The sequence below is a fragment of the Armigeres subalbatus genome, chromosome 3 (genome assembly GCF_024139115.2).
Source record: "Armigeres subalbatus isolate Guangzhou_Male chromosome 3, GZ_Asu_2, whole genome shotgun sequence".
In the NCBI taxonomy this organism is placed as follows: Eukaryota; Metazoa; Arthropoda; class Insecta; order Diptera; family Culicidae; genus Armigeres; species Armigeres subalbatus.
Window position 1 is genome coordinate 363,797,597 of NC_085141.1, and position 17,139 is coordinate 363,814,735.

At 40.6% G+C, this 17,139-nt stretch overlaps 1 protein-coding gene and 1 pseudogene across 4 annotated transcripts in view; one reads left to right on the forward strand and one right to left on the reverse strand.

Moving 5' to 3' along the window:
- The window catches only part of LOC134226306 (protein kinase C-binding protein NELL2-like), a 383,009-nt gene that overhangs the window by 254,112 nt on the left and 111,758 nt on the right, over positions 1-17,139 (forward strand). For all 4 annotated transcript variants that reach the window (XM_062706998.1, XM_062706997.1, XM_062706999.1 and 1 more), the window contains exon 2: positions 15,196-15,318. In XM_062706998.1, the coding sequence (XP_062562982.1) occupies positions 15,196-15,318 (123 nt within the window). The remainder of the gene's footprint in view (positions 1-15,195; positions 15,319-17,139) is intronic.
- Positions 3,703-4,544, reverse strand: LOC134223452 (uncharacterized; annotated as a pseudogene).

The window sequence follows — 17,139 nt, forward strand, 5'->3', positions numbered from 1 at the left end:
CGGAGGAACTCCCGGAGGAACTCCTGGAGGAGGAACTCCCGGAGGAACTCCTGGAGGAGGAACTCCCGGAGGAACTCCTGGAGGAGGAACTCCCGGAGGAACTCCTGGAGGAGGAACTCCCGGAGGAACTCCTGGAGGAGGAACTCCCGGAGGAACTCCTGGAGGAGGAACTCCCGGAGGAACTCCTGGAGGAGGAACTCCCGGAGGAACTCCTGGAGGAGGAACTCCCGGAGGAACTCCTGGAGGAGGAACTCCTGGAGGAGGAACTCCCGGAGGAACTCCTGGAGGAGGAACTCCCGGAGGAACTCCTGGAGGAGGAACTCCCGGAGGAACTCCCGGAGGAACTCCTGGAGGAGGAACTCCCGGAGGAACTCCTGGAGGAGGAACTCCCGGAGGAACTCCTGGAGGAGGAACTCCCGGAGGAACTCCTGGAGGAGGAACTCCCGGAGGAACTCCTGGAGGAGGAACTCCCGGAGGAACTCCCGGAAGAACTCCTGAAGGAACTCCCGGAGGATCTATCGAAGGAACTTCCGGAGGAACTCCTGGAGAAACTCTCGGAGGAACTCCGAAAATTCCTAAAGGAGTTCCTCCGGGTGTTTCTCTAGGAGTTTCTGCGGGAGATTCTCCAGGAGTTTTTCCGAAAGCGTCTCTAAGACTACCTCCGGGAGTTTCTTCGAGAGTTCCTCCAGGAGATCCTTCGAGAGTTTCTCCGAAAGATACTTCAGGAGTTTCTCCAAGAGTTCCTCCGGGTGTTTCTCCAGGAGTTTCTCCGGGAGTTCCTCCAGGAGTTCATCCGAGAGTTTCTCCAAGAGTTCTTTCGGGAGTTTCTGCAGGAGTTCCTCTGGGAGTTGCTCCAGGAGTTCCTTCGGGAGTTTCTCCAGGAGCTCTTCCGGGAGTTTTTCCTGGAGCTCTTCCGGGAGTGTCTCCAGGAGTTACTCCAGGAGTTTCTCCTAGGAGATCCTCCTAGAGAACTCGTAGAGCAACTCCCGGTGGAACTGTCGGAGGAACTCCTGGAAGAACTCCCGGAAGTAATCCCGGATGTTTTCCCGGAGGAGCTTTTAGAGGAACTCTTGGAGAAACTCCCGGAGGAATTCCTGGAGAAACTCTGAGGAACTCCCGGAAGAACTCCTGGAAGAACTCCTGGAGGAATTCTTGGAGAAACTCTAGGAGGAACTCCTGGAGAAACTCTCGGAGGAACTCTTGGAAGTAATCCCGTAGGAAATCCGGGAGAACTTCCAGAGGAACTCCTGGAGGAACTCCCGGAAGAACTCTCGAGGAAACTGCCGCAGGAACTTTTGAAAGAACTCCCTGAGGAACTCCTAAAAGAACCTCCGGGAGTTCCTCCAGGAGTTTCTCCAGGAGTTCTCCCAGGAGTTCCTCCGGGAGTTCCTTCAGGAGTTCCTCCAGAGGAGGAACTTTTGGAAGAACTCCCGGATGTAATCCAGGAGGAACTCCCCGAGGAGCTCCTGGAGGAACTCCCCGAGGAGCTCCTGGAGGAACTCCCCGAGGAGCTCCTGGAGGAAATTTTGGAGGAACTCTTGGAGGAACTTTTGTCCTGGCGGAATTGTTGGAGGAATTCCCTGAGGAACTCATAGAAAAATGCCGGGAAGAATTCACGATTCCTGGAGGAATTCTCGAAGGATATCCAGTAAGAATTCCAAAAGAAGTTCTTGGAGGAATTCTTGGAAGTGTTCTTGGGAAAATCTCTGTTCCCAGAGTATTTTGAGAAATTAGGTACTAGATATTTGGTTACCTACATAAAGTGTTTTTTAATTGAATATCAAGTTCAACTCCGGCAATTAGGTTGAATTCCTAGATTAGTTCTCGATGAATTTCCTGGAGGATTTTCCTGTGGAGTTCCTGAAGGAGTTCACGATGGAATACCTGGAGGAATTCTCGGTGTAATTCCTGGAAAATTTTCTGTGGAATTTCTAAAAGAATTCCCGCTGGAATTTCTGGAGAATTTCCCTGTGTGAATTCTTGAAGGAATCTCCCTAGGAAATCCTGGAGGAATGTCCGAAGGAACTCCAGAAGGAATTATTTCCCAAATGAGTTCTTCGAGAAACACCCGGAGTATTTGGAGCAATATCCGGAGGAACTCTTGGAGTAATTTCCGGATTTCCTGGAGGAGTTTTTGGAGGAAGTCCTAGAGGATTTCTTGTATGAATTCCCGGAGGAGTTCTTGGAGAATTCCCGGAGTATTTCGCAGGATGTCTTTGAAAAACCCCAGGAGGAATTCCTGGAAGAATTCTCAAAGCAATTCCTGAAGGAATTCCTAAAAGATTTTGTGGAGTGAATTTTCTAGAAAAATTTCTGGAGGATATCCTGAAGAAATTTCCGATAGAGTTCTTGAAGGAATTCCTGGAAGTGCTTTAATAGGAATTCTCGGAGGAGTATTTGGAAAAATTCCAAGATTTTTATTTTTATTTTTAAGTATTTATTAATTGAACATCAAGTTCAACTCTGGGAATACCCAGAGTAAATCCTGTAGAAATTCTCAGAGGATCTCCTGAAAAACAAATCCAGAGCAATTCCCGGAGGGACACCCGAAGGAGTTTTTGAAAGAAATCTCGGTGGAATACGCTGTAGAGTTCTTGGAAAATACCCTGTAGAATTCCTTGTAGAATTTCTGGAGGAATTCCCGGGGAATATTTGGTTGAATTCCTGGTGGAATACCCGGAAGAAATCGTTGTTGAAATTCTGGCTTCCCGGAGAAATTCCTGGAGGACTTCCCGGGGGACTTCCTGGAGGAACTTCAGGAGGAGTTCTTGGAGGAATTTCCGACGAAGTTCTTGGTGGAATTACCGAAGGAATTCCTGGAGAAATTTCCGGAGGAATTTCTGGAAAAATTCCTGGCGGAGATCTTTGAGAAATTCCTGGAGAAGTTTTTGGAAGGATTCTTCAATATTGCCCTATACGTATTATGTAACCAGCTTAGGTCACGCAACGTGCAGACGGACACAATATTTGCTCTGTATAAAACTCTGATTATACCAGTGGCTATTTATGGACATGAAGCGTGGACGTCAAAAGAGGCAGACCAGAGAACTTTTCGAATTTCCGAGTGAAAGTGCTGCGTACAATACTAGGTGGAAAACAAGAAAATACTGTGTATGACTCAGGCGCATGAATCACGAGCTGTATCAAGTGTACAAAGAAGAAAATATTGTGAATCGTATAAGATACGGCAGACTACAATGGGCTGGTCACTTAGTGTGAATGTCGGAAGAAAGAATAGCGAAAAGAATATTGAACAGAGCACCGGAAAAAGCCGGCGAACACGCTGGCTGCACGCGGTGGATTTGAACCTGGGGACCCTAAACGTTCGGGGAACATCGCCCAAGACCGACGATTATGGAGCTCTACAATACAATAGGTGTATCTAGGTTGTAGCCAACCAGGTATCCGGATAGGTAATCTGGGAATTCCTTCAGGCGTTCCAAAAGTTTTACCAGGAATTCTTCATGAAGAGAATTCTTTCCGACATTTTGGAAGAATTCTCGAAGGGAATTCTGATTTTGTTCATGAAGGAATTCCTGGATCATATACTGAAGAATTACTTGGTTAATTCCCGGAATTCCTAAAGGAGCTCCCTAGAGCTTGCGAATGATTTCATAAGAATTACCGAAGAAATTGCTCACACGGGTTTCTCAAAATTTTCTCACGGTAACAGTAAAATTTTAGTCAATACTTAATCACGGTTGCATTTGGCAGAAGTGTGCCTATATTATATGTAATTAGATACATTCTACAGTGTGCATACGTGTGCGAGGAAGACGTTTAAAATTCACCATAAATCAAAGCTATTCACGAGTTCCACAGAAACATTACAATTAGGCAAATTCAGTATTTTTATATCATATGTACTTCAAAATGAGATAAATTGGCATCGTTTCTACTTTGTCTAATGGACTGCAACTCTGCACTGAAGTCGATCGCGAGGATACTTTCGACCAAACATTTGCGTTGGCCGATCCAATCCACTCTTCGAACGAACGATTGTTTCATCTCGGATTTGTTTTGGGTCAGTGATTCCTCCGAGGATGGATATGTTCTTGCCAGCCGTTGTCGTGATGGCTGTTTCTGTTTTATGATAACATTGGTCTCGACACTGATGAACGTTGCTTTCCTTGACATTCCCGTTGCCCTAGCTAACGTCAGTTGTTTCCTTCCTCCCTTCCTTTCAAATAACGTTTCTCACTTGAATGCCGAATCTTAAACTGCAACACAGTCCGGGAGGTGGTGATTTCCTCTTTACCCTGGACCCATTCGGCGCGCTGTGCCTCCTGCACTTCGAGGGTTTGTCCCAAATACTCGGGAGCAGTTTCAGCTGAGTTGGCCGATCTGGCCGGACAATTTTCCAATATTGTATGATGGTATTTCCTCCATGGTATTATGTTCACACTGTAATTGAACCGCACCGGGATATAATCGCAATTACCGCGTCGAACTTTTTGTTAAAATTGATTTAACCAGAGGATTCTTCAAATCACGGAAAGCAATTAAAAATCGACGTTTCTCGGAAAAACACCGACGGTGATGAATTTTTGTTTTTTCTTTCTTTTGACATTTGCTCCACACACGGCCGTGCGTATGTGTTCGTAAAAGCAAATTATGATTTGGCTGCGTACCTACAGAAAATCTCCGATTATCTTAATACCCCGAAATCGGCGTATTAAGATTTAATCCGAGATTAAATGTGAGTATGATACTGCTTGATGCTTAGCAAAATCGAGGATAATACTAGATTTGCGTATTATCCTCGTTGGAGCTTACCGCCATAAGAGTAGTAATAAAACGTCAATAAAACATTGTATACAATTTTAATTTTAATTTCGATAAATAACAAACAGTTCTCCATGACTGATGTGCGAAAAATAATGCTTCTTATTTTATGTGTGATTGTGAATAATGAAAATTTAGTATTGTTTAAGTACTTAATGTCATAAAATAGCATGCGCAGTCGGATTTATTGTGAATATTGGGATTGTAGTAGCTTATAATCTACGCGCTTTGAAAATATCAAATATTTACATGAAATAAAAAAATAAATTATTTTCCAAAATTCTCAAAATATTTCGATTTCAAATAATATGCAATGCAGTAGCCGTGCTACTGTGAAAATACTAAAGAAATGAATAAATTCCACTAATAAATAATCAATTGGATCGTGAGTCATGAATTTTTAATAGCGGCTATCGAAGCTCATCATTACACCAATATGGCGAAAGACATTTTTTATGGAAACAAAAAAGTCTGACGGTAAATAGCTTAATAGTTTTCGTGATAACCTCAATAATGCTCCGTGGTTACATCATGACCGTTTTAAACTTGTTATAAAACTTTGTCATGATTGCACTTCCCTGCAACAGATGGCGTTCGGTGCGATAACATGCAGCCTAGTGGCTGAAACGAGAAACACTTTTTCTTCCTGCGGGCAGCGATGTCAGATCTATGAAAATGGATGCTTTCGATGAAATTAGTGTTTTTATGGATATATGGAATTTTTACCATTCGTATTTTTTGCTAGATGTACTTTGTAGGAATTAGATGTATGTGGAAGAAAGAGGTAATATACATCATCTACAATAATGTGAAATGTGCATGTAAAAAAAGAAAAAAACCCTTCATTTCTTTACTTTCTCATAGAAACTCGAAATCCTCGTGTATAAATATAGCATAGATTCCTCATCGCATCACTTCGAAACATTTTCATCAAAAGACACAATCAACTCAATTGCGTATATATTTCCGAGCATTTCATATGTACGTGTTTCAAATCAAGTTAACAGCAGAATAATATCCAAATAACCCTTCTCGCAGAATATTATTACTTTTGACACACATCGACTTGTTTCTGACAACCGTTTAGTTGGTGTTATTGGAAGCACCTAAAATGTTTATGACCCCTTAAATTATTGATTTTTAACTGTCACTTTTAGGATTAGTTTTATTTCAATGCAAAATGTGTAGCATCATAATTAAATCTGAAACTCAGCACAACATGTCACTTAAAATATATCTGCCTCAAAGTATCTTATTGCATGATTTACACATAAAAATATACAGCAACACTGCATTCCAAATTCAACATGGCGAAGTGATCGAGTCATGTTTGGTAGTTTTATGGCGGTGACCAAAATTGGTTTTATGGAGCATTTGAAAGCAATAATAAAACAATTGATAAAACGTTTAAGCTAACAAAATTTTTAGTTTTAAAACATGGTTTATTACAGTTTTATAGATAACTTAAGAGTGCCATAAAACCTTCCCTAGTTAGCATTGTATATGATCATCATAAAACAATAGGCTTTAATTATTCCTTCAATAAAACTTTATGAAAATTTACATAAAACCCAGCAGCAATAATTTTGTTACTTGGGCAGTAACCCATGAGTCAGCAAACAGAATTTGACAGTTATTACAGTCGAACTCTCATCGTAATGGCAAAAACAGTGAATCAACTCCATCAGAAGTGTGTGCCTTCAAAAATGGTAGCCCGCCGCGTCGAAAATGGACATCATGCGGCACTTTGTGGACGCCGGATACGCCTGTTCCGGTACCTACAACATCTTGCACTATTGAACAACAATCAGAGCACCAAAAGAAGGCCCGGTTCCAAACGACCGACGACCTGAGCAACAAGAACCTTCAAAGGTAACCAAAGAGTTTGGCCGGGAGGCCGAGAAAATAAGTGAAAAAGTGCCTGGCAAACATGAACATGGGAAATTTATCAAAGGGAATTATCTATTTTAGCTTTTTCATTACCAATCGAAAAAAAAGTCTGTATTTTTAATGCAAACGTTATCAAGTTGAAAAGCAGACCATGTTCCAGTTGAAATATAGAGCTATTGAAGAAGTAGAAGAAATAATCGCATTTGTAGAGTTCAAAACAAACGTATCTTCATATTTACAACAGATATAGACAAAGGGATTTTTTTCTCGGCTTCGGAGTCTCTGTGTAGTTAAACAACTACTTATTATCCATTTACCGACGTTTCGATGTTATATTACATCTTCGTCGAAATCGAAACGTCGGTAAATGGATAATAAGTAGTTGTTTAACTGCATAGAGACTGCAAAGCCGAGAAAAAAATCCCTGTGATTGAGTAACTCAGTCGATAGCTAATCCGTGATATAGACAAAAATACTGTCAGAAGCCAGCTTTGTGATTTGATTCTCGTTTTACAGTATTACAACTTGATTTTCTTGCAATAATGTGAGGAGTACTCGCGTCGTGGTTCATTCGATTATAAGGAACATCTTCTTTATAAATGACCTTGCATTTCCTATATGACAATCCCAAGTAGCACACTTCAATGATATTTGGTTGCAACAACTTGATTGTGACCAAACTCAGTCTCATATTACTTGTGGCAACCGATTTGGAACATCTGCGCTACTCGGGATATAGGTAATTCACAAACGAGTTGACCGCTTAATACGGTTTTCTCACTCATCGATTCGTGAGAAATAGAAGGATAAAAAAGAAGTTATTGATTTTCATGTCTAACAAGCAAAGAAAAACATATACAGCCTGCATAAAGATTCCACCGCGATCTCCTTACTTATTCATTCTTATCTCCGACTTCAAATTTCTTCCCAGTCAACACAAGATCGTATATATGCTACGTTTCGGCTATGAAGTCTTGGTAATCAAATAGCAACTGCGACAAGATGGGTTACGGGAAGTGAGAAGCAAAACGAGAAATGTGAAATGGATGAAGTGGGAAGTAACCTAGTCAACACTAAATCGTATATGATGAAGCATAAGATTTTGAGAACAAATATTTTAGCCCTTTTAGTGGAATGTCTTCAACTGTCTAAGACGAGTTTAGTACTTTCCATTTAATTCCACTACGTTTTGTTATCTTTACAGATACGTATTTCGACCTCAAATGTGAGGCCGCCTTCAGTGTACGTACTGGACTAGACTATCTCGACGTATCTGTAAAGATAACAAAACGTAGTGGACTTAAATGGAAAGTATACTTATTTTATAGGGTATTTTAAATTCTATTATTATTATAGGGTATTTTAAATTCTATTTCTGCTCGCAAAGTTGACACGGTGTCGAGTACAACTACATCCTCCTTAGGTACTTCAATTACGTCTCTCTCCGTTTCTTTCGCCGATGTTTTCTTCCGGTTGTTGCTGCTTCGAATCCGATAACGACGCCGGAGTATGAATGCCGTTGTCCATCTGACCTTTTCGTCGCTTCCTGTCGTACAGTGTGTTCTTTTTGCTGGGTAACTTTTTTCCATTGCGGACATGCATCTTTTCGATGACCTTCCGACCGACATATATGCAACATTTGTTTCGCAAATCCTGATAGAATACGTCTCCCTTCCAGTTTGATACATCCAGCGATGTACATATGATACAGACCTAAGTTTGGTGGGACTTTTTTCCCGGACTACACGATCCACTTCCTCGTACTCCATAAGACACTGTTTTAGATCTGTATTCAGTGATTCTGGTGCCCGCAACCGTCATGTTGACTTCTACCAAAATTCCGAGCAAAACTACAACTCCTTTGCAGCTTATTCAATAAAATCACTTCACTTTATAACACCTTGAAAAAGACATAAAAAAAGTTTCTAACTTCTTACTTCGCAATTCTCTCTATCCACTTCTCTTTTCTTATTTCTCAATTCTCATTTTAAATCTCACAGTTCTCATACTTCACTTCTTTCTTCTCATGCCTCACTTCACTCATTCCAGATCTTATTTCTCACGTCTCATTTCTCACATCTCATTAATTGCTACTTTCCATTTCATGCATTTCACTTCTCATTTCTCAGCTCTTATATCTCACTTCTCACGTCTCACTTCTCACTTTTCACTTCTGACCAGACATCTTGCACGCACACAAAAAAGGATGAGAATGAGCAAAGATTGCTACGCGCACATAAAATTCGGCGCACGCGGGTCTCATGAAGCTTGTGTACCTCACATTAACATTGGTGAGTCGTATTGAGACATCTCAATGCGAATAGCTCATGCGTTGTTTGTCATGGCAAACATTTATAAACAACAGCAAAGGTGCGTAAAACAACTTAAGTGGGAAATTTTCATTCAATAATATCGTCACCTTAGTAACGCCATCCTAGCAGCACAGTTCTGACTGATTTGGTTGCAGCAACTTTTATGCAACTTAATTTGGTCATATATAAGTCATAAATACTCATTTGTGACAAGTGTGCTGCTTGGACATCTATACATTCCTAGCGCATGAGATGAGTCTCACGAGACGTACATTGAGACACATTCACCCAGTTATTTTTTGCACGATAGTTTCTCCCGTTGCACCAAATCGATGCTACGTGAGCTTGTGTAGCTCATGGCACACTTTCTCATCTATGTATTCTCGAGAATTAAGCGACTCTGCTTCTGATTGATCGACTTCCAGTTCTCGCTTACCGCTTATCCTATTTTACTTCTTATTTTTTGCTTATTTGTGTTAGTAACTTTTTGGTAAATTTGAGTTAACTAAATTTCAATCTTAAAGCTTTTCGGCAATATTTTGTACGTTAATTATAACAAATGCTAAAATTCACGGAAAATTAGATTTTTTTTCCCTAAATTTAAACAATTTATATGAAACGAAAACAATGTTGACAAACTTTGCACATTTGGGGTGTCCAGTAGTCCTACAACCAAAAGCGTATGATTTCCAATCCGGTGATGGCAAGTTTGATTGGCGGTCTAGGATGTTTTCGGGTTTGAAACTTTTTCGACCTAATAGTTTGTTGTCAGATACACAATTCGGTTTCCGGAGGGGCAAAGGAACGAACGACTGTCTTGCGTTGCTTACTTCAGAAATTCAACTCACCTTCTCTCATAAAAAGCAAATGGGCTCAGTAGTTTTGGGCATTAAGGGGGCTTTTGATTCAGTTTGCGTCGATTTCTTATCCGACAAACTCCACGAGTGTGGACTTTCACCAATTTTGAACAACTATTTGTACAATTTGTTGTCAGAGAAGCGTATGAGTTTTTCTCATGGTGACTCGGCAACTTCACGAATTAGCTACATGGGTCTCCCTCAGGGCTCATGTTTAAGCCCCCTTCTTTACAATTTTTACGTCAGAGACATTGATGAATGTCTTTTGCCAAATTGCTCGTTAAGACAGCTTGCAGATGATTGTGTTGTATCCGTTTCGGGGCCAACAGCGGTTGATCTGCAAGGACCATTACAAGATACTTTGGACAATTTGTCTACTTGGGCTTTAAAGCTGGGTCTCGAATTCTCTCCGGAGAAAACTGAGATGGTTGTCTTTTCAAAAAAGCATAAGCCGGCAAAGTTCCCGCTTCAACTCATGGGTAAGACAATCACTCACAGTATGTCTTCTAAATACCTCAGGGTCTGGTTCGATTCCAAATGCACCTTCGGGAAGCACATTGTGTATCTGACACAAACATGCCAAAAGAGAATTAACTTCATGCGTACAATAACCGGTACATGGTGAGGAGCCCACCCGGAAGATTTCCTTAGGTTGTATCGAACAACTATACTTTCGGTCTTGGAGTATGGTAGTTTTTGTTTTCAATCCGCGGCGAAGACGCACATGCTAAAAATTGAACGGATTCAGTACCGCTGTCTCCACATCGCGTTAGGTTGTATGAACTCGACTCCTACGATTAGTCTAGAAGTACTTGCGGGAGTACTTCCTCTTACCGATCGTTTCGCGGAATTATCACTCCGCTTTCTCATTCGTTGTGAGGTACTAAACCCATTGGTCATTGAGAATTTCGAGAAGCTGCTTGAACGTAATCCTCAAACTTATTTTACGTACTACCGGTACATGACGTTGGAGGTAGCCCCCTCTTCGGTTAACACCAATCGTGATAATTTCTCCTATTCCCACAGTTCCGCTGTAGTTTTTGATACAACCATGAAACAAGAGATTCATGAAATATCCGGTTCCCATCGTTCGATGGTGATACTTGATTATTTGCAAACAAGTACGGGCATGTCAGCGCAAACAGAAGGTTTTTTACAGACGGATCAAAATTTGAAGATTCCACTAGTTTCGGCGTGTACAACAATTTACATAGCCCCTCCTACAAATTGCAGAAGCCATGTTCAGTATAAATTGCTGAACTAGCAGCTATATACTATGCACTGGAGTATATTGCAACTGTTGAGCACTTCTTCATCTTCACCGACAGTCTAAGTTCTCTGGAGGCTGTTCGGTCGATGAAGCCGATTAAGCACTCAGCGTATCTCTTAAGAGGGATACGAAAAGCATTGAGTGCTTTATCGAAACGCTCCTATACCATCACCATGGCATGGGTCCCTTCTCATTGCTCGATTCCGAGCAATGAGAAAGCGGACTCCCTGGCTAAGGTGGGCGCTATGGAAGGCGATATTTACGAGCGGCAAATCGCCTTTGATGCATTTTTTGCAATAGCTCATCAAGAGACCTTGATCAGTTGGCAGCGGAAATGGAAAAGTAGGGTAGATGGCTGCATTCTATTCTCCCTCAGGTATCGAAGATACCATGGTTCAAAGGGTTGAATGTGGGACGTGATTTCATTCGAACCATGTGTAGACTAATGTCCAATCACTACTCGCTAAGAGCACATACGTTTCGAATTGGGCTTTCTGGAAGCAAACTCTGTGTCTGCGGCTACTGTCAGGATATCGAGCACGTTGTGTGGGGGTGCGTCGAACATCGTGAAACCAGGTCTGAGCTGACTGAAACTGTCCGAAGAAAACAAATAAAACCCGTTAGGGAAGTGTTGGCGGGCCTTGATTTAGAGTATATGAACCTTATCTATCTGTTTTTGAAAAAGATTGATGTTAGAATTTGAATCTTTGTGAGTCCCCTGTATGTAGCATTTCCCCTTAAAAGTGTCCTTTTCTTTTCGTTTCCTCTTTTTTTTTTGTTTCTCTTCCATTACAGATCAATGCAAAAACCACCATCACCAAGTCAACAACATCGCAATCAATAATTTTAAAACCCTAAACCCCCTCCTATTTCTATTTTGTATTCGTGATCCCTAACCTCGAGTCAGTCGCGTGTACGTCGGCTACCCAAACTAACTCTAGTTGTAAGAATCACAAAAATTGTAAAATAAATTGTACAAAAAAAAACATATTTCCGGCTCCGTAACGCCAAATGGCAAATGAGCCTTCTAAATAAACGCAAGATTAAAAAAAAAACTTTTTCGACACCCTGGGCATAGTGTATTCAGTGTACTTGCCACACAAGATACATACTCATGCAATGGCAGGCAAAGAAAAACTTTCAATTGATAACGGAGCAGAATTATAGAATACTAAGTAGAAAAGCAGGCCAAGTTCCAGTTGAGATGTATAGCCATTGAAGATAAAGAAGACTCCTTTGCGTTTGACTCCCTCAATAGGTAGATATCCGAACAACCCTGAACGGTTGGCATCAGTATTTTCTCAACAATCCAGAGGTTATCTAATTAATGATGCTTTTTTCAGAACTGCGGGCCTATTTCTACCAAACCAAAATAGGGATCCGTTAGCGCCAGAATAGTGTCGAATTAAGAAGCTGAATATCACAATTCAATATAGTTATTCACTCATAGTTACATTGAATGAATTCTTCTAAAACGTTCCTTTATTGTTTCCAACAAATACGGCTACCTGAAATTGAAACAGTTATTCTGTCCACGTACAGTCGTAAAACTCTCACTTCAGTCGAAACTAATGTTAGGTCACAATTCTTCCAAACATATCGCCCGAAAATGGGTATTAAATAATCTGTTGCCCGTTTGACCGTGCAGAACGTGACATGTATATTAACCCCTTTTGTTTCTGTCTTTCCATCACATCATTTCTGCCCATATTTTCGTGAACAAGAACAACGTAAATGCAAAAAAGGATACAGAGCTTCTCCTGATAGCCAGGAAAATGCGATGGCCTATAGTCATTATTGTACCTAAAATTGTTTATTTCAAACAATTCTTAAATCAATCAATGGGGGTGGCAATAGGTCTAGGGTATTGCCGGAGACGAGCCAGACTCGGGTCTAGGGAGTTATAATGGGGTCGTCGCTTTAAACGACTGTCTTGAGCTCGGAAATCAAAACTGTTCAAAAAGGTCTCTTATAATTAAATGTTCTTGCCCTCAGATACGTTCAATCTATTTACAAGCATTCTTAGTTGAAAACTGTTGAAACATTGACCCATACTCATTTTCACCATACCATTAACCCAACCCCCAATGATGGTATTATACTAAATCCCACTAAATCTCAAGCGTTTCCGACGTATCTCGTTAATATCATCAGCTGGTTATTTATCATTGACCTCCGATTGTCGCAAATTCACTTTTGGACAAATTTTCACCCATAAATGGTTTGGGACGAGTGAAAACAATGGCTCACAAGACACCACCGCGGCGGTGGTGCACTGCCCGGGATCGCATGCAACGACACGGCTCTCACGGATATTTGTCGGTGCTGCCGCGCAGGCCGAAACAATAACTGCTTTAATTTATTTGCATTGTCAACTTCGCGGCGGCAGCGACTGACTTTAGATTTTTCGATGCTTTTTGATCCTACTCCTCGTGCTCACAACAAGCCGTACCCCGCCACTGCACTGACTGCCACAGGATGCTCGTTATGCGGCGTGAAAAGTACATGTGTAAAAGTAATTTATTACATGTCTTTAGGGTTTGCTCCAGCCGACAGGCTGGGACTACTAATATGAACGGTGGCGGAATGGGAAGTTTGCAGTTTGTCTCGGTACCTACACACTGGTTTAGTAGACATGGCGGGTGGCGCATAGCAATGTCACATTTTTTCGTCGTGGTTGCTTTCGTGGCGCCTGTTTGTGGGCCATCGATGCTAGCAGGAATAGGTTTGTCTGGGATGTCACGAGGTTTGGTATGAAAAATGATCAGAATCGAAATTGTAGACAGTCAGAAATGTCGTGAATTGTAAAACCAAATTAATTTACTCTCGAACGTTTCTTGATTTGAAATTGATCTAGCAGTGGACTAATATTCATCGAACATGAGTTATCTGGGTTAATTAACATGCGTAGAGAAAATCCCATAGAATGGATCAAGCTTCGAATTAGACTCCTCCGGCATTACTAACCCGGAGGTGTCAAATTCGAATCCTGATCCGTTCAATAATGTGGTCCTCTCTACGCATGTGAATTAACCCAGATCATGTTCGATGAATATTAGTCCACTGCTAGAATAAAAAATCGAGAAACCTTAGAGTGAATTATTGTTGTTTCATAATTCACGACAATTCTGGCTATCTTCTATATATTTTCCGCTTGAGCTATCTGAGGTTTTAGCCCTTCACCAACTACTGAAGACTGTATATCAATCAATAATTTTCAAGAATCCTATTAATAACTTCAAGGACATTGTTGTAGTTGACAGAAAAAAAATAAGACGTCATTTTCGCAGGCACGAAAACAATCTAACTCAATTCTATGATCATCTCTCGATCATACCTCCGCTTTTACCAAATAAAGCATATCAGAATCGTTATTCATTGCTCAAACACGCCTTTAACGACCCATTGGACTCATTTTATTATACTATGGCACGTGATTGATCTCAAATTACCCCATTCAGTCCGAAACGGCTTCATTTAAATGATTTGAAGAACTCCGTTTTATGGCACTTATGGATGGAAATATAAGCGATCAATGATCACTACAACAGCCCCCCATTGATGATCCGTGTTCCACAAAAGTCACTTACCCACGCGCAACGCCATTCATTTTCACACCAGATTAACGATCGCCGTTGTTGTTTTTGTCAATGGCGGTGGGTATAGGCGAAGAAGATACAAGAAGCGGTCCAACCACACCAGACCAAACCGATCATTTCGCTGTCGAGAATTGTTTTGGTGGCACGCGTGGAAATGCCATTTTCACAAGCCGTAAATCTTGATCCGCTTGGCAGTGCGCTGACAGGTCCATCATGTTGCGGCTTTAGGTGGCGGATGATTGTTTTGGGAAAGGGGAGAACTTTGTTGGATCGCGAAACAACTTTGGGATGGACATAAGTGATATTTGATATCGGGGTAATGGAAACGCCAGATTTTTTGTTATCTCCATGGGAAAAATTTGGGATGACATCGCCAAAAAAAATCTATCATAGCTATTATGATATATATTTGATGATATCATCAACACTTATTAGTTTTTTCAGTAGCACTGTTCTAAATTATGTCTTTTATTCTATTTCAGGTGGCGCATTGGACCCTGGCATCGACCTTCTCGACGCGCTAAGTTTACACACAAATTTATCCCAATTTCAAGGGGTTACAGTCACACAAGAGTATCAACATCAAAGGGTATTTCATTTGTCAGGTTAGAATCAATTTATTACTGCAATCACACTGTATTATGTTCTATAGTTAAGCAACTTGGTCATAACAAACACGCGCCTGGTGCAAAACGTTGATACAATCGGTAGTTGGCGTAATAAATAGAACAAATTTATGAAATTGTCACTTACATTGGAACACTCCCAAGAACTAGACACACATATAGGTAACAGCTGTTCTGGTGAACGTGAAAGTCAGTCAGAAAGTCATTTCAGTAATTAGTCTTTCCCATATTGCGCTTGTCCAATGGGACCGTTGTTGCAGACTAATGACGAATGTACACATCAATTAGCCCACGTGTAAATATATGGTAGGTTGATAACTAATGGGTAAACAAATCATAACGAACGATACGCTGTAGTAGTGGAAGTGTGAATATATTTCCATCAACGAATTCAGAACCCATCATCATCTTGCTGTTCTAACGGAATCTGTAACTGTTATAAGTCAAATCGTACCGAATAGGGAATAATCCTTTTGATTAATCATTTTCGCCGCACTTTTTCACCTTCCATACGGAGAACTAACGATTGGCTCATTCATCATTTCCAAGTGGAACATTTTCACACACTGTCTAGTCTGACTTTCCCTTGATAAACATTTAACGCGTTTCCGTCCGAAGGTCACATCCGACAACCTACGGTGGCCAATTCTATTAGACACGTTTCTCCCGGAGAATGCGGTGGTCTATCGCACGCTAGCTAAGTGATTGACGCTTCGGCAAGTTGCTTTGGTTTGTTTTAGTTTGTGGGCTACCGGTATTCGTTAAGGACACGGTCTAGACAATGCTTCCGCGCTGTCTAGACTATGCGTTTGTTTATTATCGAAACGGGAGTGGGCTGTGAAAATAGGCAGCCCAGCCAGGATGAATACATATACCTAGTATCCTATGGGAATTTTCTGATGCGTAACAAAATCTCGAAAACGTAGCATGTACATAGAAAGGGGCTATACGAATTTACTTATGTTTGTTACATTCGCGAAATTGAAATTTCATGAAAGCTTTCGGCGAGTATATTAACCCGATCAGGAATACATAACAAAATTATAACTCAATTCTATCAATAGTTGTTATTTAAAACAACGTGTGTTATAATTAGATAATTCGATAAAAATGTGTCTTCGGTCAGTTTTATTTCATATCAAAATTATAACAACATTAGTTATGTATATTTACACAAAATAATTGCCTACATTTTTTGATAATGGAAAAAAGCGGAGGTAATCACCTCCAGTATAACTTGAATCAATGTTCGATGTTAATAGCTAGTACAAAGTTAATTGCCTACATTATGGATGGAAATCCGGCGTTGTAGCGTACCACATTTTTATACGTGATGTATACTATACCTATATTGTACCTCATAATCATATCAACGGTTGTTATAATGCTGAAATGAAGGTAACAACCTCTGATATAATTATGTTACGGCTAGAGGGAATTTTGATATAATTTTTGTTATTTTAACAACTAACCAGCCAATTTTATAACACATTTTGTTACATTATTTTTCTGAAATAAATAACTCCCCTTGTTATAATTTTGTTATGCATTCTTGATCGGGAAGAATCCGAGTTAAATTCTTCAGCCTGGCGTAAAAATAGTTTTCAAAAAGAAATCCAAAATGGCGGCCAAATTCAATACGACTACTTATATTTTTATTATTGCAAATTGAGGATACACTCTTCCTCTTTCCAACGATATGCTGATCTCTATGATCGGTTTAGAAATGCTGGAGTTATGACAGTTTTGATGAGTCAAAAATTGACAAAAATCGAGGGGTCCATTAAAATGATTTGGTGT